This window comes from Crassostrea angulata, chromosome 4 (genome assembly GCF_025612915.1).
Source record: "Crassostrea angulata isolate pt1a10 chromosome 4, ASM2561291v2, whole genome shotgun sequence".
Taxonomy (NCBI): domain Eukaryota; kingdom Metazoa; phylum Mollusca; class Bivalvia; order Ostreida; family Ostreidae; genus Magallana; species Magallana angulata.
In genome coordinates, this window is record NC_069114.1 from 45,415,442 (window position 1) to 45,438,806 (window position 23,365).

A 23,365-nucleotide genomic window follows, 5' to 3' on the forward strand; every position below is an offset into this window, starting at 1 on the left:
CTGATGATGGTTAACCGTATTTTGTAAACAATTATTGTAAACATCTTGTATTCTTTAAGCGCTTATGTGTTTGATTGTTTCGCCACTTCCTAGGTCAAATAAAAAATGGATAAACGCGACTTGGTCTAAGATACGAAGGATACTATAAAGTACAAAAAAAAATAGTTGACATCTGTAAATCGGTTGTCGATCAGCCATATATTGGTTTTCATCTATCGTGATACATAGGTATGTATTTAAGTATGAATTAACCGCGGGTACTTTTAGCTTCTGTGATGGTAACTTCAGACAGAATATATGCACTTTATTGCTAGAGCAACCGTATTTCCTGGAAGCCAAGCACAAAGGAATCGCTTGCGATATCAAAAACCTTGTTCCTTACTGTAATACCTGCGCTGTTAAAAACGTAATTAAATTTCATGCATATATTATCAAGCATACAATCTAGCAGAAGTGGTCTGTGGAGCCAAACATGAAATATGGATTACGAAATTACAAAGGTACACTCTCTCCGTGAATACACCAGGCGCTTCTTGAACACTGAGCACTGAGAGTATACACTGAGTGTGTTCGTATGAACACTGGAGTCATTTTCACTCAGGCTTGAGATCCGAGGCTACCTCTTAATTGGTATTCGATCGTTCCAGCTGGTATAAAGAGAAACTCACCGCATATACCAGGAGTGGATGCGTGACTCTGTCATATCCGGCATTCTCTTAAGTAATGCTGGCCGAGATTGGGTGTTGATTGTTATCAGTAATGGTATCGTTTTTGGACTTACTGGATAATTACCATCTACTGAAGTGATTACGTTTTGATGAATAAAACCTTGATTAACATTGAATTCCCCAGTTGAGTTTGATTACTTATCCAGTATTGGTAGTCTTTGCCACTATACCCCAAGAAGTCAGGTGTGTGGTACAAGGAACACAGTGACGATATGCCCAAGGGAGAGCTTCAAGATCCGGCGGAACCGTTAAGGTTAGAAACATACCAGCGGCAGTTTAAAATCTTAATTTATATTTTCAGTTATACTCTTTTATAACACTATAATGATTATGTTTACTGTAGCTTTATAGACAGAAAGCAGAACTTTAGCTATAGACTAACCTATATTCATATAGTGCATAATGCATGATTATAGAAGTTTTTATATCATGGCTTTCTACATGTACTTCGAAATAAAATCCAAGAAAATTCACTTGTATTTTGAAATTCCAATTCATATGGCAAAGAACTATATATGATAAGAGTTAAATTTGGCCCCCATAATTCGCCATTTTTTAAGTGTTTCGGGTACGATAAAATGTTAACTAATTTTTTAGAAGAGTTGATATAAAATATATTTTTCATTTATTTATTTGATTTATTTGCACTCACTGGCAGTATATGACGTCAGAAGTGACGCCATTTTTATAATTCAATCAAAATCAGCCAAAAATTTACATTTTTCTTATCTATTAACGAATGGGAAATATAGAGCGCATGCTTGAACAAGGAAAATTTGTTTGTCACTTATTAGTCTTGGCTAGATACATCTCTGATTAAAATATTTTATTTGTTCAAGAATGGGCTCTATGTTTTCGGAATGAAAAACTGCTTGAAAACAAGCTGTTTTACGCTAAAAATGCAAAAATGGCGGGAAAAGGTTGGTTTTACAATGTCGTATTTCTAAATTGTGGGCACTTGAACCAAAATGAATATTTTGTAAACACATCACATATATATCTGTACTAAGAAAACAAAGAATGATAGTAAAATGATGATGTTCATTTAAGGGGGCCATTTTAGGCCCTTATCATATATAGTCCTTTCAAAATATATATCTAAATTAAAAAAATCAGATTTTTAGGGTAGTGCTCTGTTCATAATTTTGCTGTTTTGACAATTTTAGAAATAACATGTTTAAAAAACTGTACGTTAGTTAGATTAATAATACGTGGAAAATAAGGCCAGAAAAACAAATGGTTTGTAGCACGCAGCTTATCCAGCATTGACGAATCGTCATGCGTGATGGTACCAATCATTGGGCGGTAGGAAATTAGCGTTGTTAGATTTTGTACAAAGTAACGATGTCATGAAATAAAGAGTGGACACCAAGAGCCACAGTTGTTAATGAAGTCAACGCTTTTGTATTCACTCGGGTTATGTTCGTACATGCATTGTTATTTAAAGTTTATACAAGACTGTTTTCACCAATAACCTTTTTGAATTCATAAAAAAGTTTATATCTAGTTCAGCTTCAAACCTGAAAGTCATAATATACGCTTTGACTATAAAAACGGCCCCAAACTTGATAATTTTTTGACTCTCTCAAAAAGTTGGAATCTTGATTGTTCAAAAATAAAAGTGGTTCGAATAACAAAACAAATATCTAGTACAATACAATAAAAAATATCTAGTAATCCAGATTAAAATGTAATTTGATTACCATTGCAATTCTATGTCATACAAAGTCATAATACACGATTATATATTTTTTAAAGAGAAAATAACATATAATTTAGTGCCATCAGATTCTTTAAGATTCAGAAAATGGTCAAAAGATTTCTCATTCCACTCATTCGATATTATTATCGCTACAAGCAATTTGGTAGCATCACTTCAAATTTCAAATGCATATCTACAATATCGAAAATCACGCAAGTAATTTACTGATGACCGCTGTCTATAGTCAGTTTTTTTTTTTTTGGGGGGGGGGGGGGGGGGGGTTGGGGGGGGGGGAGTGTAACAATTATAACCAAATAAGACAAAAGCTACTTTAGCACAACAATTTGAAGCATATACCCTAAAAGTAAGCTTGCCAATAATTTATGTTATTTTGTTTTACTAAATTACTAATAAGAAATTATATAAACTGTATTTAATTCATTGAAATTTTGAAATACATAAAAAAGCAGTTTGGAAATAAAACTATGCCCATGTCATGACATGGCTTCATAGGACAGACGTCTGATCACGACCTTGTGATATAGTTAGTTCTGACCTTGAAGTTGCAGTTGGCCACATATATGAGGTCTATAATTTGTAATGTATTGAAATAATAGGAATCAATACACGGAGCTATCTGAATTCTGTCTGCTTTGAGATAGCCGAATTCCATTCGTATGTTACATTTGGGACATGGGTGGTAACTAATTGAAGACCTCAGTCTAGATACACGTAGATGCAAAAGTTGATTAAAAGTATCTGTATGGCAATTTAAATAACAAAAGTGTATCTGTGGGATCATATCTGCGAATGGCACACTGTCACTCGTATCTCCCCTTGGGAGAAGCACGACGAAAAAAATGAGATCACTACAGTAATTTTGAGGAATTGCAACTCGAATTTTGAAGGACAGAATTCAATCATTTCTGTGTTTTGAGAAACCGTTGATAAATTGCGATTTCAAATCAAATGAAAAATGAGACTGGTACAATACTAGGCACCAACGCCGCATGTCACTGTTTGATTATAACACGATGGATTCCTGACATTCCGGAAAAGAAAAATGAAAGTACTGATACTACTGATACCCGGGCTCTTTGATGAGAAAATATGTTTTTCTGGAACGATAGCAAAAACAAGTACACGTGTACTCTTTATTAAATCAAACTTTGGTTCATCAGTACATAGTTATTAATTCTTTAATGAAGCAAATATTTCCTTTGTTTTTCTAGGCGAGAATGTGGAGTTCACTGTTAGTAATTTAAAGTAGCTTTAATAGTCACAATAAACTTAATTTACCAGTTTAAGAGAAATTAGTTTACAATTCCGTCTGCAGTTACATGTTAGTTACGGGTTGCAATAACTTTTGCGGATTCCTCTGCATTTGTGATTTAGATATATGTCCTATGATATACATTTGTTGTATGTAATTATACGCATAAACCTTTTTAAGAGAAAGGGGTAGGAACCTGGCGTCATATCTAGGGGTAAACCTTTCTAATTGAAGCGACAATAAGGATATAGCATAGACATCTGATGCAATATTTGATTACATCAACAAAGACAATCTATTTTTTCAAGACTCACTCCACCGACTTGGGATCATTTGATTTACTCTAAATTTATTTTTAAAAAAATATTTCAGCAGACGGAAAAATGCATTTGTCAAAATGGTCTAACCTTATAAATCCACCGTTGACACCTTGGTATTTTTTTTACCAAACCTACAGATAACAAACCAGTTTTCAATGTTCATGCTTTTTAGAAGTAGTTTCTTATGAAATATAAACAAATACACATCCGGTGTCTAACTCGTGAAAAGATCTCTTAAACAAGATATTTGTGATGTTGCGATTTCGTTAAAGGTATGATCATATCGCACATGATCTGACTGCTGAACAAGTCGTTGGTTACAGGCATGAGTATTAGTAAGAGCAGGTGGTTTTGAACACATAAGTTAATTTGGTCTTGATGAATAAATTCGATTACAGTTTGCCATTGTTGGTATTGAATTAATATCTCTCTTGGAAAGTTTCAGAAAGCTCCATTAGCTTTTAGAACACATTGTTTGGATATAAACACATCCATTATCATCAGAAATAAATCATTAGCTGAATACCGAATGATAATTGTAAAATTGGTGTCTTGTAAAGTAGATCAGTATTTCGGATGAAATGTTCAAATTCTATTGATTTGAAAGAAAACCCTCGCTTTCATTTTTGTCCTTTTGTTTTGGTCAGATTAATTTCATTTGGGACATGAAGAAATATCTCTCTCTCTATTTTATGGCAATTGGATCTGAGCTACACGTTTTGTCAATTACGAATTATTATCGAAACATTAATAATTCAGATTGAGGCTTAATAAACTACGTTCCTCTCTGATGTTTGACCTAGGACGTCCATGTATTATCATCTTTCTTAAGAATATACTCGCACGTCTTTCATTTTATTATGGTTATGGATGCGGTAAGGTCAGTTTCTCTCCTCTCAGATTTATTTTCTAAAGTTGATTTGTATTGTGACTCTAGAAAAAATATCTTATGAAAAAGTATTAGTTTCAAAGCATAGGGTTGTTGTAATTAAAATATTGTCGATCATTCTTTATAAGCACCTGAACTATGCTTACTGCGGATATCGGTCCTAACATTAATACATGCATTGCTATTTTTTTTTTTGCTGCAGAGCTGTTTTCAACTAGCTACCCTGTCGGTAAAAACGCTAAGTTAAACATATGATGCTGTTATATTTCATACCCTTACGTAATTAAATAATCTAAGGAGATATTTAACAACATGTGAGAAGAAAAGAAAGTGTATTGTCGGTAATTATATCCACAGAGACTAAACGTTAATAGGGTTGAATTGTTTATGGTACATTATTTTATCTTCTTATTTTGATTTTTTCTTCTAAAAGTGTGTACATGCACAGAGATATCTGACTCTTTGATTATATTCAACATAAATTATAATTCTATGCAAATAGATGTATTGAAAAACTCCCTTTGAACGACCGAAATTAAGGAAATTCGAAAGAATAATTATGACGTCACTTTGGCCAACATATTTACTCAGAACGCTCCCAAATGTTTATTCTGCAAGAATGATGAAAGAAAATTACATGAAAATTTTTTTCTACAGTATAGTTATGTTTAATTATGACTATATGTTTCCCGTGCTTTCAAATGCACGAAATTTCCAAAGTACACACGTCGCTTATAGCATTTTTGCACGACTCTCCCTTCATGCATTTAATTTTGATAATAGAAGGAACAATTATACTAGATGAACAACATGATTAAACTGTGTTGCATCAGTTTGGTGAATGATGAAGTGAGCGCATAGTTAGGCAAAATTGTAATTGCGCAAAGGAAAACGAGGTTCAAAATCATTAGAAAAACTCTATTTTAACCAGCAGATTTAGAACAGAATACCAATGTCACCCCCCCCTTCTATCCATTACCCCTAAAAGACCTTCTGACCTCTTTCAGCTTTTTTATACAATAAGCTGAATAAGAAGTGATGACACTGGTACTTGACGTTTCAAAATATCTTGTGTTTGACTGAACAGAGCCACATTCGCTTTATCTACTTCAAATTATCATCGTACATATCCTTCGGTAACTATTGATATATGTCAGCTTTGCCAGGTAGAAGGTTTGTTCGGCTTACCATCATCAAGTAATGTTGATTTTTAGATTTGTGTCCGTCAGGCTTGGGGTAATGTTAATGTATACTAGTAATGACAATGCATTGCAATGTTTTTAAAGTAATGCTTGAAATGTGCAATGTCACAAATTCAGCATTACAAATAATGGTAATGTAATGCGATACTTTCCAAAATTTAAAAGAAAAGTTTACATCGCAAAAATCGAGAAATACAAAGTTTTTAATTATGACGATGCATTAGTTTAATTAATTGTGATCGTGCTGCATTCTTGCTCGGTGTCTTTAATGAGTAACAAAACCTCCAGGTCTGAAATCTAAGCTCTGTCAAAACGTGTTTTGCTATTAACAACCGTCTACCTATAAAGGGGAACGGTTTGATTGTCAATTAAGATTTTTAATTATTGGTTTTATTTTGAATATTAAACTGTCTTAGAGTATAAAATTTATGCTTATTTTGTGAGATTGGCAATATCGAAAAAGTACCTTTACAGTATATTTTATTAAAAATTTTATATGTTTTCTTTCTATCAAAATGATTCAATGGAATCTGAAAAACCCAAACACACAGAAATCAAATACAAAAAAAATCACCCAACCCCCAAAAACAAGACAGGTACTGAAATTCATTACATTCAAATTACCTTATGTCCTAACTGTTTATACAACTATTTATCTCTCTCTTTTTTAAAACAGAATATTCAAGAAGAGTAGCTTAAATGGAAGAGTAAGTACCTTATTTTAGATACAAAGAAAAAAGTCTTCAGATTTAATAAATTTTCCTTTAATTTTACATATTTTAAGCGGATGTAAAATCGGTTGCTAAGGGATGATTTTGCTGTTGCTAGGTGACGGTGTTCCTTGGTAAGCGGGACTTCCTGGATTACCTGACCCACGTTGATCCGATAGGTGAGTACTTGACTTCTTCCAAATCATCTTTAAAAACAAATATTAAGTTAATTCATTATAATTTCGACAATGCAAACCCAGTGACCCAAACACATGCTGCGAATTGGAAATTAAAAAATAAAAAATTTTTAGGTCAAGAATTCGGTTTTCTTATGGTTGAATATGATATACATGTATAGTGTATAATTCTATCTGTTTTCTTTTGTCAAAGATTTTAATAAAAATATACGAAAAAAATGATCAAATCCAGAGCCGATGAGGTTATGTTTGAACAATATAAAAAAAGAACAGAATTAGAAAGTTAAAGTCAACCATTCCAATTTACCAAAACACATCTTTGCATTTAAAACAGCACACTTAAAACTAAAAACGCTTTGTTTTTGCAGCCGAAAAGCTTTTAATGCAAAACGAATAACTACTTTCCAAAAACAAATTGAAATACAAAATAGAACAGTTTAAAAAAACCAACAGACTCCGATGGAAAACAGACTCCGATAAAAAATGTCACCTTACAAGAATCTTATATGGTCTTACCAAATTTCCAAAACAGATCAACATATCTAAATCATGGAACAGAAAATAAAATGCACATATATAATTTTTTATTTTTATACTACCTCTGCACAGTTTTTAAGGAAAATATGACGGCATAAATGATATCATGGTGAATCTAGAAAGTGTACAAATGGCAAAAATTTTATTGAGGTGCTAATGATACCGTACCAAATGACACCAAACCTTATGAAGGCGGAACTAATTTCTGCTAGCCCCAAATTGAAAATGGATTCAATTAACCATTCTAATGCATTATTTGGACATAGTAATGAAGATTCATCAAAGAAAAAAAAAATGGAATTTTCTTGTTTTTCCCCTCAGAGCGGTAATAGAACTCTTCATTCTTTTTCGCCAAACCTTTTAAACAATTAGTAAACCGAAAATATTGAAAAAGAAACACCTATGTTAGTTCTTTGATCAAGAATTATAACAAACAAAAAAAAAACAAAAAAAAAAATTAAATTAAGCACGTCAATAAAACAATTGTATGTTCTTTCAAGGAATATTTTCTTGTTTTATTTCTCACTGTGTTTTTTTTTAAGTTCTGAACATTGAATATAACGAACGTAATTCTCCAGAGAATAACTGCAATTGAGTCGACTTTAATTAAAGTAGCTAGGATACGGGAGTCATATGCACTCTACAACAAGTTAATAGGCTGCTCCAAGCACGGCAGTCAAGTGGGTTTCGATATGAAGAAAAGTAGTCGTGATATTGTTATAGTCCGATTAGTATATTGAATGGACACAAAGCCGATGTCATGACCGTATGCTGCTATGTCAACCAGTCATGTCCATATTAGCGGACCTTCAATACCAGTCCTTTTGACCTTCATTGTAAAGAGCTTATACCAAAATAGAATACGATCAGGAAAGCACGTACATCTTACCAACATCAATAGGAAAGAACTCGCGTTTCTTCCATCAGTTTACGTTCATGTGAATATAAAAAAAATTGATGATGAATTCGAAGCAACACGATCAAAATGTTCACAACAACAAGTAGAGAATTTTTGAAATAGCTTATGAATAAACAAATTAACTGAATATTACCCTTTACAAGTATAAAGTATGGTTTTATAATACAACATTTGAAAAATCAGTGTTTATCGATCTATCACTTATTTTACTAACCTGTGTTTATGTATTTGAATGTTGGAAAATACATGTATGTCACTCAGAGGAACAAACAAAAGAAATCGTAAACGCAAAAATGTTTTTAACAAGATTATGCAACTTATTCTTAGACATATCCTATAATTCTAGCCCTATGAAAAAAAGACATGTTTGTGAAACATCGATTGTAACATTGGTTTGATGTGGTGAAAAGTTTATTTTCTGATTAAATACAAAATGTAGCAAAGTAATTGTAACTGCAAATAATACTGTAAAAACTTCTTTTTATTTCATTAATACATCACAGCAGTTTGGGGTCTGCTGATTTTATTTGAAATAATATTTTATCTATGTTTAGGCCCTAGTACCTTAAAAGCATTTCTGTGTCTTGTCTTAGCATTTTAAATGTATCGGTAATATACCAGAGAGTGATTGTCTGTGTAACATGCCGTATTTACAAAATGACATGAACGGATAGATAGACTTCACAAATACTGGAGATTTTCCTTAATAAAGTTCACAGTTGGGTGTCTTCATCCTCACTGATTCGGATTTTTACGTGTTCAACCTAAAACGGATTTCTGGAAAGTACACAAACATGGCCATGTTCTCCATTCTCGCATTTTTGTAATGTTTGACAGAATCAGAGATTGCACTGTGTTTGCAAAATTCTTGGAAATGTTTGTGAATGAAGAGGTATAATGCATTCTGCTGGCTAATTAGGTTGTATCACTACATTAAAAAGAATTCTTCTCTAGTGATGGTCTGTAAAATCCGAGTTAAGCGGAAGTTATCGCGCAAAGTCCTCAAAATCGAAACCGATCCGCGTGCTATCGAGATCTTGGTCAGATTAGAAATGTCAATGGGGATTACTCAAGACAATGTAGCTTGCCAGATACGACAATTTTAGCATACGAGAAAAAATTGTTATATAGATCATTCCTTGAATGTTTATCTGATAAATGAACAATTTCTTACATGCGCAAGTAAACGAAAACCCAAACAAATAACATAATCGAGTTTAATGTAAAAAATTCATCATTTTGTAGACGGTGTGGTTTTGGTTGATCCGGAATGTGTAAAGGATTCGAAGAAAATTTACGTGCAAGTCCTTGGAGCTTTCAGATATGGAAGAGAAGATCTGGATATCATAGGGTTGTCCTTTCGGAAGGACTTATTCAGCGCCACGATTCAAGCTTACCCACCAGTTGTTGAACAACAAAAACCCTTGACACCACTGCAAGAAAAACTATTGGGAGTCCTTGGACCCAACGCGTATCCTTTCTTCTTTGAGGTAACAAAATATACATGTAAACACCTTTACAGACAACACACTGTTAATTTTGTTTTTCTTCTTCACAAACTGTTTTGCTTATCTAAGAACTGTTTTGCTTAACTACAAACTCTCTCTGATCAGTAAATGAGTTTAACAGACAAATTGGACATTTTAATTTTCGTTGTATGCAAAAGTATGATGTTCATAAATGTTTTACAAGAAATCTGCCCACGCCCTTTAGATTCAATCAGTGGGTTATAACCCAGTGATTTTTACACTGACCACCGAATGCTGTTAAACTGGGAATCTCCAAATCAGGCTGGCTATAAATAAATTGTGACCAACCTTGACAACCTAGAGCTTTTTTAACGTGAAAAACATGTTAGTGTACAAAAATATGTTGAAATGATGGTGTACCATATATGCAATATCTGCGAGAAAATGTTTTAACAGCTCGTAAATCAAATACAAGTAATATGCACATCTCTGATATATATCCATGTGATCTGCAAAACACCAACTTCCTATCCTTGAAAACTGTATCGGTACAATAGTGATATCCTTTTGGCAGCCGCCGACCCACCCGCTCAGCCGCCATTTTAACCGGTTCAATAACTGAATTTTATATTTGTAAAACCCGGTTAAAAGCATTTCTATAACTACCAAACTGGAAATCATTTAATTGGCGAAGATGTAGGTAATCAAATGCATGTTGAATTATTTCGTTTGACCACTACCAGCTTCACGTAGTAACGGATGACGTGTTCAGGACATTCATTCAGAACGTTTATTCAGAGTGCAGATAGGTTAGATAACTGACATTCATTACTCTACACACTATGCACTATGCGTATTGACGGCTGTTAGTCCAGGAGCAACTGAATGTAAAATTAATGAGCTTTCTACAATTGAAATAGATGTATGAACGCTTGCTACCAAACAATGAGAAATATCTTAGACCGAGTTGTCATCGGCTTCGGCATCAAATTCCAATTGATCAGCATAGTTAGATGTTCCAACAGTATATTATATGCTATTGGATACACGCTGGGAAGAAGGTTCTTGTGTGTATAACTACATTAATGCTTTTCCTAATAAAAGTGATTCGTTGCAGATTCCTCCTAACACCCCGAGTTCTGTCACTTTACAGCAATCCCCAGGGGAAGATGGCAAGGTAACAAACGCGCACTTGTTGCGTCACATCAATTTAAAATAGCTTATATTATAATGTTAGAATTTTGATTTATTCGAGTATTCTACGTTTCTTAGCAATTGTATTTTCTTGAATAATGATTGAAGAGATCGGTTAATGAAGGGATTTCATCACGTTTAAAGCTTAACTTATTTCAACTCTACAAGAAATTCCCAGCAGTCCTCGAAAGTTACGTATTCGAAAGCTCTCTCCTCAATTTGTAACCAAAAACAAAAATTTAGATTCACCATTTTCTTGTCGTTGTTTTTTTTTTGACCTTTGAAAAAAATCATCAAAGATTATTCAGAACTCGCACGTCCGACCTGAAAATTAGCCGCTGTCTGACGGGGAGTCTCTGAAGACAAATTAGAATCATTAAGACCACGAAGCTCTCCAAAAACCATGAATCATAATTTCATCAAGAACCTAAGCGACAATCACTATTGACGAGTCAGTTTCTAGACGTGTCCCTCGCGGAACTTGGGAATTTGCAAGGTTTTAGCCATGTTAAACAATAACCAAAAACTGCGTTTTTTTTATTTGTACGATAAAAGTTCGCTTTATTTCTTTAAGTCTAGAGAACATATTTCAAAGTCTACTAAAATTTGTTTCCTATGTATTTCCTTGCGGACAATATTATTTTTTGTTATACTTTCATGTTAAATACTGAAATCTGATTGGTTAAGACGCAGTTAATAATATTTACTATTACCCTCAGCGTAAGCAACGCACTTGGCAACGGGTAACATTAAAAAATGTTACATGCGCGAAAATTATGCGCGTACGGTTCGCTGTAAAATTCACGTTATTCCTTTATAAAAGCAGTAAAATTTTCTTAAAATTTTAAAAAAGACATTCAGTATAACAAAATAAATAGTGCCTGTTTGGGAGGATAACAGTTGAAATTGACACCCCTCGAAAACCATTGTCAACCGACGCGAAGCGGAGGTTGACAATGGTTTCCTCGGGGTGTCAATTTCAACTGTTACCCTCCCAAACAGGCACTATTTATATAATATAAAAGTCGCTATTATTTTTTAAATGATAAGTTCAATTTAATTTTAAAGTAGCCATCATTTTTATATAATTATATTTGTTTATATATACAGTTACATAATTGTTATTCTAAGGTTTATTTATTATTATCTATTGTTTTAGTGATAATTGTATATTATAACTATCAAACAATGGATTTGATTAAATTTAGCTGAAAGTTGATAACGACCTCGAGCAGGACTTGTGATAACAAATTCCTTTTTATTGAAGAAATTATATGACTTATGTTCAGTTGACTGTATCTTAGAAAGATAATATATTACAAAGGAAATGCATTTAACTATTGTGTTCTATCAAATGACCTATATTAAAATCAACTTTTCAAGCCCTGTGGTGTTGACTATCAACTTAAGACACATCTTGCTGAGAGTCTGGATGACAAACCAGAGAAATTGTAAGTTACTGTTGATTCCCGTTGATTAACAAAACACACTGCAATAACAGAGAAAATAAAAGAAATAATCGGGCACCTGAAGCTTAAAAACAAACGAAGGCTGCAGTTGATGTTTATTGGAAATATCTATAAACATATATACAGTGATGCATGGAGAAATTGTGTATTTTACATTTTTTAATGAATATAACAAATTAAGATGGTATGGGACACATGTCAATATTAATGCGAAGAAAAAAGTGCATTTTAATCAAAATGCTTTCACTGATTTAGAATTTTCAAATTTCACAACTTATGACCAAAAACTATGTATTATAAATATTTGGAAAAGTAAAAATTATAAAAGCCCCATCAGGATTCAAACCAGGCTTACAGATTCTTATTTAATGTTCTACCCATTGCGCTAGGCTGTTGTGTACATGCTTCAACTGTGAGAAAAGAAACAGTTATAAATATGACAATTTAAAAGTTACCCGTATAAAAGCATTACGCATACTGACTTTGACAGGACTACGGTGAGAATGGCTTTACGTAAGCTGACGTATGCCCCAAGTGACGAAAGGGTTCCTCCGCCCAGTGCAGAGATAAATAAAAACGGAATCAAGCTGGATGCCTCACTAGGAAAGGAGGTAACAAACTGTAAAGCAATTTAGCAACACAGCAAAACAAGACCATTGCAAAGCAACGTTTATAACACCATGTAATGAACGAGTATTCAATGGACATGCAATGAGAAACATAGATAATTAGTTGATAAAAAATCAAAGTATAATCATATGTAAATTTACATGTATTATCTTACTATTACAAGTTCTGTATGCATGTTATGATAAAATATACACTATTATTATACTTTCATGTTTAATACTGAAATGTGATTGGTTTAGACGCAGTTAATAATCCATTTTATTACCTAATCAAAGGGATTCTGTTGTTTTATTACAAATTAAATATTTGCGTCTATTTTGAACTGCAGGTCAATAGACTGCGATCTATTAGACCGCCGGTCAATAGACTTCGATCTATTGGACCGCCGGTCAATAGACTGCGATCTATTGGACCGGCAACGTACATGTATTTCAGAACGCGGGTATGTTAATGTTATATCCTTTCGATAGTTCTCAGGGAATGTATATTCCTTTACATAGACGCTGTTTTTAGTACTTGGTGAAACCAAATACAATGTTATCAAAATGGAGTATCAAATAATCAACAGGTTTAATGCTTTATATGAGGTAAAAGACTAATGAAAATCTATAATGGGTTGAAGACTCCCCCTTCTTTGAGTAAACTAATATTAAATTGAGATGTTATAATGCATGCAACAGGCTTTGTGTATGTAAAAGATGGAAAAAAAATCTGAGTATATTGAATAATGGCACGAAAACCATCTGCAATATGCAAATTGTAAACCCCGAAAACTAAAAAAGGAATTAGGTAATAAAACAATTATTTAATGCTTGAACAGTCAATAGACCAGAATTTTTTCCCTTGATGCAGGGAACAGCTCAGTATGATCTATTGCCCTCGGCCGTTAGCCTCGGGCAATAGATCATACTGAGCTGTTCCCTGCACCTCGGGAAAAATATTCTGGTCTATTGACTGCTCAAGCATTAAATAATTGTATATTATTATACTTTCATGTTAAATACTGAAATCTGATTGGTTTAGACGCAGTTGGTAATCCGTTCTATTGCCCTCAGCGTTAGCAACACACTTGGTAACGGGTACAACAACGAATTGTTACATGCGCGTAAATTATGCGCGTACGGTTCGCCGTTGAATTTACCTCAAATCTATATAAAAGCAGTAAAATTCTCGCTAAAATTAAGACATTCAGTATAATAAAATAAAAAGTGCCTGTTTGGGAGGGTAACTGTTGAAATTGACACCCCTTGAAAACCATTGTCAACCTCCGCTTCGCGTCGGTTGACAATGGCTGTCTCGGGGTGTCATTTCAACAGTTACCCTCCCAAACAGGCACTATTTATATATTATTACCCCCAGCGTTATCAACGCACTTGGCAACAGGTAACATAACGAATTGTTACATGCGCGTAAATTATGCGTGTACGGTTCGCCATAAAATTCACGTCATTCCTATATAAAATAAGTTAAATTTTCTTTAAAATTAAAGACATTCAGTATAATAAAATAAATAGTGCCTGTTTAGGAGGGTAAGAGTTGAAATTGATACCCCTCGAAAACCATTGTCAAACTCCGCTTCGCGTCGGTTGACATTGGTTTTCTCGGGGTGTCAATTTCAACTCTTACCCTTCCAAACAGGCACTATTTTTATACTAACACTTATACAGTAACAATCAAGTATAATTTAACGGAAGTGAATGCGTTTGAAGACGAGAATGAAAATAAATCATCATAAGAAGTACGGTCACGATGTATTTCTAATGCCACTTGTCAAGTTCTAAGCGAGATAAACAGCCAATATATCTTTGTTACGTGTTTTGTTTACATTGACTAAATATAATAATGAAACTCCAGTTTCAAGCAAGTTTTCAAATTAAATCTATTAGCACGCTTTATACACAAATAAACTTTTCTAGCATTTGTAACATGAAGTTTTATTTACATCGTGCACGTGGCATTTGCTACTCAGCATTTCGTGCCACAAGTGTAGTAGCTATGATAAGGCTATTTTTTATGTCATTAATTTGAAATAAGATTAATTCGTGTTTTAACAATCAACTGAGTTATAGCCAAAATATAAAAGGGGCATGGTAACGATTTGATTGAAATTGTTCAATTTTTTATTTTTCCATTTTGGATAAGTAACGGTATTTCTAAAAATCACAAATCAAAAATTAAGTATTGAATAGCTGAAGAGAACTTACACAGTTTCAAACAAATTGACAAACACAAGATAGGTGGCCTACTGTTTTTATACTCAAAGCAAATTAATAAGAGGAGAAAAATCTGCTTAAAACAGTCTAGCATATCTTACAAGGGTTCACAAAAATGGTATCTCTAGCTTTGTGTATATATTAACCTATGATAGTAAACTCTGCATCATTCACTTGCTTTGACAAATAGCATTCAAATTTTAGCTATTCTGATAAAGGTGCAATAAAACTGAATTTTTTTTCATTTTGCAAGAAATACTACCACGGGGAAAGCGTGGCTGTCCATATTTCTATAGACAATGCGTCCAACAAGACCATTAAGAAGATTAAACTCAATAGTAAGGCTATTTCAGTGGCAGAAAACTTCTGTTTATTTAATAATGATTCCCTTTTATAAATTTTTAACACTGTAAAGAAATAAAGAAGTTACAACTAAAGAGATAAAAACATGTTGTAAATTTTCCGTCAAAAGAGTCTTTTTTCTCAATTTTTCCCCCCTAAAGCATAATAAGTATTTGATAAAGCGTGCAAGCGGATTTGTTCATGCATGCTCCACATGTACTATAAAACAATTAAACACATCCCTTTGTTCCTACCTGACTTTTCAGTTGTACAGAAGACAATGGTCACACTGCACGTGCTTTGTGAGGAAGAACAGGAAATAAAAGTCCCAGATCTGAACAGTCAGTAAGTTAGAAGTCACATTGACACACTCGAATTCTGTTGTCAGTAATTCGTAGCTTTATCAACTTCACATCAAATAAACAACAAATAAGATAAAATAGAATGAAAGTTCTAGAACTGAACAGTCAATGAGTACTTTGATGATTTTTAATACTAATTATATTGGCCCCTAGCAAATTACAAACATCACGAAAAGTTACATGATTTAATTTACATAAAAGTAGAAAAATGGTACTTTTTAAACATAATATTGGTGTTATAAGAGAGGGATTCCCAATAAGAGCCGGACAGACGGGGTTCGCTAAGACCTACCACCTGATGCCGTTACTGGAGAATAACCGTGACAAACGAGGCATAGCTCTGGACGGGAAACTTAAGCATGAGGATACAAATCTGGCATGTTCAACAAAGTAGGTAACACGGTGTAAAGTCTAGGAAAGATGTTTAAGTTTATTTGGTATTAGAGTTTAAATAGGTATAATGTGTACTTATTAATTAAAAATGTAACACGTGTTATGCACTTGAATAAAAAAATGCAATTTGTGTTGGAAATGCAATTGCAGTGAGTAGACCGAAAACAAAAAACAAGTCATAAGTTTGAATGCATGTGTAAAACGAATGGTATCCATATTTCAAAATAGGATGTCCAATTGTCTTCAAAAGGAAAACGCTGGGATCATTGTGTCTTACAAGGTGGTTATCAAGCTAGTGCTTGGATTCGGAAGCAAGTGAGTGAAAACACAGCAAAACAGTATTTTAATGTAATGATTTATGGGTGCCTTGCATTAATATAAAAGACTATTCAAGCAATTCAATACTTAGATACACTTTAGTAACATGAAGTATGTGTTAAATTAGTGTGACATAAATAATACAACACTTTATAAAGTAACGTAGTGTGATTTCAATGCGTATAAAGCAAAATGAAAGGTACTTTTTCATTTTCGAAATATAGTAATGAAAAAAATATATATCCTTTTCAGTATTTTTTTTATAAAGAAGAATTTAAATATAAGAAATGTTGATCATATCTTCCTTAATATTGTTTTTTTCTCAGACTGGTATGTGTATCATTGAACAAGGTGTTGCATCAAAAATTATTTGTCTTTCGTTTATAACATGATCAGTGCTCTTTTTATCCAATACCTAAACGGTGCAGAACTCATCAAAAATGACAAAACTATTGTTTTGTTTTAGCATGTTTTAGCATGAATGAATGAATGAATGAATGAATACAGAAACTTATCAGCAGCACAATTGTACATCAGAGAGAAAATGAAATATTTGTTTGTTTTAGTGACGTCATTTTAGAACTTCCGTTTACTCTGACACATCCGATGCCAGACAGTCCCTCTACCAGAACAAACAGCTATCGAAGTTCTGTAGCTGACGATCCCATTATTCCTAGGTAATGGTTTCCAAATTCTGGATAAAACATGCATATACATGTATTGGCAATTAACTTGCTTTAAAGGAGACGTTTTTGCATGTGAAACGGCTGAAAAAACATTTTAGCGTAAAAAATGACGGTCGAAATTCCAACAACTTAATCGTCTCTCATCCGACAAGGCGACTTGTACTTGATTTTTTTCTCAATAACTATTATCATAATAGTACCTATATATTTTTCAGTGAAGACATAATCGATGATGACTTGGTATTTCAAGAGTTTAACAGAGCGCCTATTGCTGAGCCCGAGAGCTTTAAGGACCCCATACCCGGGGAAAACAACGACAAGTGATATATGAAAATTAAACCAAATATACACTCTATGTTCCCTCACACTGGCCTATTGTCTTTCTGTTGTGACACTATATTTTGATTTACTTATTGTATGATTTTTTTAAAATTTCTTTCTTGTGTATTTGTTAATATGTTTACAAACAACCTGAGTCGAATGATATACTTACATTTATAAATAAATTTGATGCCTATTACTTTTTTCCATTTCTATTTCATTTTGTCTGGATTGATTACAGATTCGCTACAGAATATTTAAAGTAACAAAAAAAAAACAAATTACAGAAATTTTATATAATGCTGGTGAATAACCAGCATTTGTATATATCTTATTTATAGGATAGAAGAATATCGCTTATTTCTCAACTTTGTGTTTCATGTCAATGTGATGTTACTGACAATTATAAAATAATGAAAATTAAAAAAAAATACAACTGTTTGAAACTTATGTTGTCTCTTGCAAGTAAATTGTTACAATGGTTTGATGGTTCATAACTAACGAATGGTATTCTTAAATATTAAGAATCCTGAAATACTCAAATCAAAGAATTAAATCAATAAATTTTAAGACACCAAGAGTTCTCTAAGTATACGGTATAACAAAGGCTGTATACATAGTTCTTTATTCGGTAAATACTTTCTACCAAAGGTTATACTTGTTGTCCGAATTTAGGTGTTGATTCGTAGTTAATACATACAACGAAACATTCTTTTTTGTTCATCGAAAATAACATACCCTTAAAGTAACAAACATGATAAAAATAAGAAATACAGAATATTTTAATAAAAATTAGCCCTATAGGGAGTAATACAACAGATATTAAGAGAGCAGCTGCTTTGCTGAAGCATTATAATCAGTCTTACCGTGTCATCATGGTTTTTATCTTGAATTGCTTTACGTTCGTAGAAAAAAAAAAACACAATGTGAATAAACTTGCTGCATGTCGTTCACATATGAATACAAAAGAACATCCGGGTAACAACAGTGGCACCACTCCACCAACCGGGTAAAAACATTGGAACTACTCCACCAACCGGGTAACAACAGTGGCACCACTCCACCAACCGGGTAAAAACATTGGAACTACTCCACCAACCGGGTAAAAACATTGGAACTACTCCACCAACCGGGTAAAAACATTGGAACTACTCCACCAACCGGGTAAAAACAGTGGCACCACTCCACCAACCGGGTAAAAACAGTGGCACCACTCCACCAACCGGGTAAAAACAGTGGCACCACTCCACCAACCGGGTAAAAACATTGGAACTACTCCACCAACCGGGTAAAAACATTGGAACTACTCCACCAACCGGGTAAAAACATTGGAACTACTCCACCAACCGGGTAAAAACATTGGCACCACTCCACCAACCGGGTAAAAACAGTGGCACCACTCCACCAACCGGGTAAAAACAGTGGCACCACTCCACCAACCGGGTAAAAACAGTGGCACCACTCCACCAACCGGGTAACAACAGTGGCACCACTCCACCAACCGGGTAAAAACAGTGGCACCACTCCACCAACCGGGTAAAAACATTGGAACTACTCCACCAACCGGGTAACAACAGTGGCACCACTCCACCAACCGGGTAACAACATTGGAACTACTCCACCAACCGGGTAACAACAGTGGCACCACTCCACCAACCGGGTAAAAACAGTGGCACCACTCCACCAACCGGGTAAAAACATTGGAACTACTCCACCAACCGGGTAACAACAGTGGCACCACTCCACCAACCGGGTAAAAACATTGGAACTACTCCACCAACCGGGTAAAAACAGTGGCACCACTCCAAAAGAGCAACTCAATAATAAACCGCGTTTTAGAAGTTTGCAACATATAAATAAAGTGCAAATATAATTTCAAATGCTTAGTGGTATAAAGGACACTTAACAGTTTATGAAACGCACACGTTTTCTTGTATATATTTACATTTCCCAGTGTCTTTGCCTGTGATAACACTACGTATCGATTTTGTTCTATATAACCCATAACTGCAAATGTGAGACACAAGCGGGGTTTGCTTACTTTAATTTGAATATTAAATCGTACGATGGCTTAAAGTTATATAAATATAAGTAATAAGGAATCATGGTTGTTTGAAACAGATCATATCTTCAAAATAATAAAATGAAAATGCTTGAAAAAATTGAATATTTTATTATGAAACACAAACAAATCTTTATCAACTTCGTTGTTAAGTCAATAAAAATTTTGAGCAATCTGTTGCAGATATATTGAACTTCCTAGTAGCATAATATCCTGATATTTATAATGTTAGTCGTCAACTTAACAGCAGAATCATATTGAAAAATTCAAAAGATTAAGGTCGAAAAGATCAGGCAAACGATTAAAAATGACCAATTGTTTACATGCATTTATTCAATTTCATTTAATGAAAAAATATGGCGTACGAGTGAATTCATCTTAGAATTCAATATAATCATTATATAGATTGTATGGGCAAAGTTTCGATCGATCGATCGATCGATCGATCGAGAGAGAGAGAGAGAGAGAGAGAGAGAGAGAGAGAGAGAGAGTCACATAATATTATCATATTTATATAGTTGCTATTAATTATCGTTTTAGTCGTCGGTTGTAGCGGTTTTTTCTGAAAGATAATAAAAACCTAGAGAGGATATGATTAAAGCAACTTAATATTCATTTTGTTTTGTAAGATGTAGCTAGAATAGCTATAGATTATCTATACATGTTTTTATGTACGATTCCGTATGATTTAGCACATATGATACTTGTATGAATTGATGAACATGCGTTATCTTATTTTTTAGCCGGGCTTTGCTGAAAGCCGAGTCATGGCGGTAGGCAGGCAAATCGTCAATGATACTATAAATAGCACAACTTCAAAAGTAAACAAAAACCGAGCAGCGTCAAAGTAAAAGCTTCCGCTATACCAAATAGTTACACAGAGAGCCATGTTTTGTCAAATCTAATGGTTTTTTATTTGTTTGCGAATAAATTGTTTTCCTTTCTTATTACTCACGTGTTTTTTAAACAATACTATGCGTTTTGGGCACATATACAATGCGCATGAATTTCCATGAGAGAGAGAGAGATTGCCAGTTTTTACTACAAAAAATGCATAATGACACATTAAAAGAGCCCAGCTTTCAGTACTATTTCAGTTCTTTGAATTTAACTGCAGGTAAAATATATTAGACAATTTTTTAAAAACTTTAAAATATCTATGATCTTTGCAGAAACAACGACAGTAGCAAATGTCTTTAGATTTGAGATGGATTTGATTAAAGTAACCTGCAAAGGTACAGTTTTCACTTCTACAATGTATGACACGGGAAACATCACTTGGCTAACATGTGTAAGAACAGCCTTACTTGGGCAAGATAAGATGAGATATTCTTTATTTCCTCTGCAGTATTGGAGAGTATTATGTTGTTTAACATGAATCTAAATTACCAGGCTGAAGCTAGCAGCCACTAACAGCAGCCACTACGCCCGTAGAAGCTAGCAGCCAATAAGGAAATTCATCAAAGTACTGAGAGTACTCGAACAAACATTTTTATTTTATTTAATTATCGACATATTTTAATTAATATCAAAATGATTAATGCTCAATAATTTGTACGAGCATTGGCGACTTCCAGAGCAGTAAAGCTCGCCTGAATAAGAGTTATAAATGCGTCTTTGTTGGATAGAAATGAAATACGTTTATACGGGTCATAAGTTATGAAAATAATGTTATTCTAAGTGTAGTCTTATTGATACAAATAGAAAAACTATATGCATCGTATAAAGTGATATGCAAACGTATTATGATATAAAAGACATGATAAAATAAAGTAAATAAAAAGGCATAAAATGATACAAAAACAATAAAAACCCCAAAGCTAATCCAGTGTGGCAAGATAATTTGTTTACATCAAAGTTGAACATGTGTGTTTAAAAATTTAACCTCGGGCCTTTTCATTCCCCGGAAACAACATCAATCAAAAATTAAAAAGACATCGTGTTACATATGTATTACGAATATGAGACAATAGAACACCCAGCATTATGATTTTATTCTCATAAAAAAATTATCATATGTCGCAGTCAAAAACAGAGAATATCATCAGGTGAAATTGGGATTATTTTGTCTCAGCCATGTTTTGACGTGAACCTTCGAAGAATACAACAATGGCAATGAAAAGGGTCGGTTTAGCTCACCCGAACTTTGTCATATTTTAGCATTTCACAATGCTATAGGGGTGAAAGGCGGGCCATTATCTCTTTTATCTTTGAAGGGTGCATCCAACGGATACCAGGGCAGTGTAGGTGACCTATGGGGCTATTATTTCCCAGTCACAGATTTGGGCTGTAGGGGTACCACCAAGTGGCTCCAATGGGTTCTGGTTCATTTCAGGGGTTTATATCTCACTTGAGATTGACCACAAGAACTTGGTAACTCTAAGATTAGGTAGAGGGCCTCAGGAGGTATTCATAATAAGCGTTAGAGGGCACCTATGACCCCTGCAAAGGTCCAGTTAGCTCACCCGAACTTTGTCATATTTTAGCATTTCACAATGCTATAAGGGTTAAAAGTGGTCCATTATCTTCGTTATCTTTGAAGTGTGCATCAAACGAATAACAGGGTAATGTAGGGGGCATATGGGGCTATTATTTCCCGGTCTCAGATTTGGGCTGTAGGGGTACCACCAAGTGGCTCCCAGTGTTTCTGGCTCATATCAGGGGTTTATATATCACTTGAGATTGACCACAAGAACTTGCAAACACTAGGATTAGGTAGAGGGCCTCAGGGGGTATTCATAATAAGCGTTAGAGGGCACTTATGACCCTGCAAAGGTCCAGTTAGCTCACCCGAACTTTGTCATATTTTAGCATTTCACAATGCTATAGGGGTTAAAAGTGGTCCATTATCTTCCTTATCTTTGAAGTGTGCATCAAACGAATAACAGGGTAGTGTAGAAGGCATATGGGGCTATGATTTCCCGGTCTTAGATTTGGGCTGTAGGGGTACCACATAGTGGCTCCAAGGAGTTCTGGCTCATATCAGGGGTTTATATCTCACTTGAGATTGACCACAAGAACTTGGTAACACTAGGATTAGGTAGAGGGCCTCAGGAGGTATTCATAATAAGCGTTAGAGGGCACCTATGACCCCTACAAGGGTTCGGTAAGCTCATCCGAACTTTGTCATATTTTGGCATTTCACAATGCTATAGGGGTGAAAGGCGGGCCATTATCTCTTTTAACTTTGAAGTGTGCATCCAACGGATACCAGGGCAGTGTAGGTGACCTATGGGGCTATCATTTCCCGGTCACAGATTTGGGCTGTAGGGTACCACCATGTGGCTCCCAGGGGTTCTGGCTCATATCAGGGGTTTATATCTCCCTTGAGATTGACCACAAGAACTTGGTAACACTAGGATTAGGAAGAGGGCCTCAGGAGCAGGCTTGGGGTAATGCTAAATGTAATGGTAATGCATTGTAATGCAT

The 23,365-nt window shown here is 34.2% G+C and overlaps 1 protein-coding gene across 1 annotated transcript; it reads left to right on the forward strand.

Moving 5' to 3' along the window:
• The first annotated feature begins 578 nt into the window (after positions 1–578).
• Positions 579–18,320, forward strand: LOC128180830 (beta-arrestin-1-like). Its single transcript, XM_052848986.1, has 13 exons — positions 579–981; positions 6,791–6,821; positions 6,943–7,003; positions 9,723–9,967; positions 11,064–11,123; positions 12,524–12,591; positions 13,100–13,220; positions 15,706–15,790; positions 16,061–16,139; positions 16,400–16,546; positions 16,778–16,864; positions 17,434–17,544; positions 17,769–18,320. The coding sequence occupies exons 1-13, from the start codon at positions 941–943 to the stop codon at positions 17,875–17,877; spliced, it is 1,245 nt and encodes a 414-aa protein (XP_052704946.1). The 5' UTR covers positions 579–940; the 3' UTR covers positions 17,878–18,320.
• Positions 18,321–23,365: the final 5,045 nt, after the last annotated feature.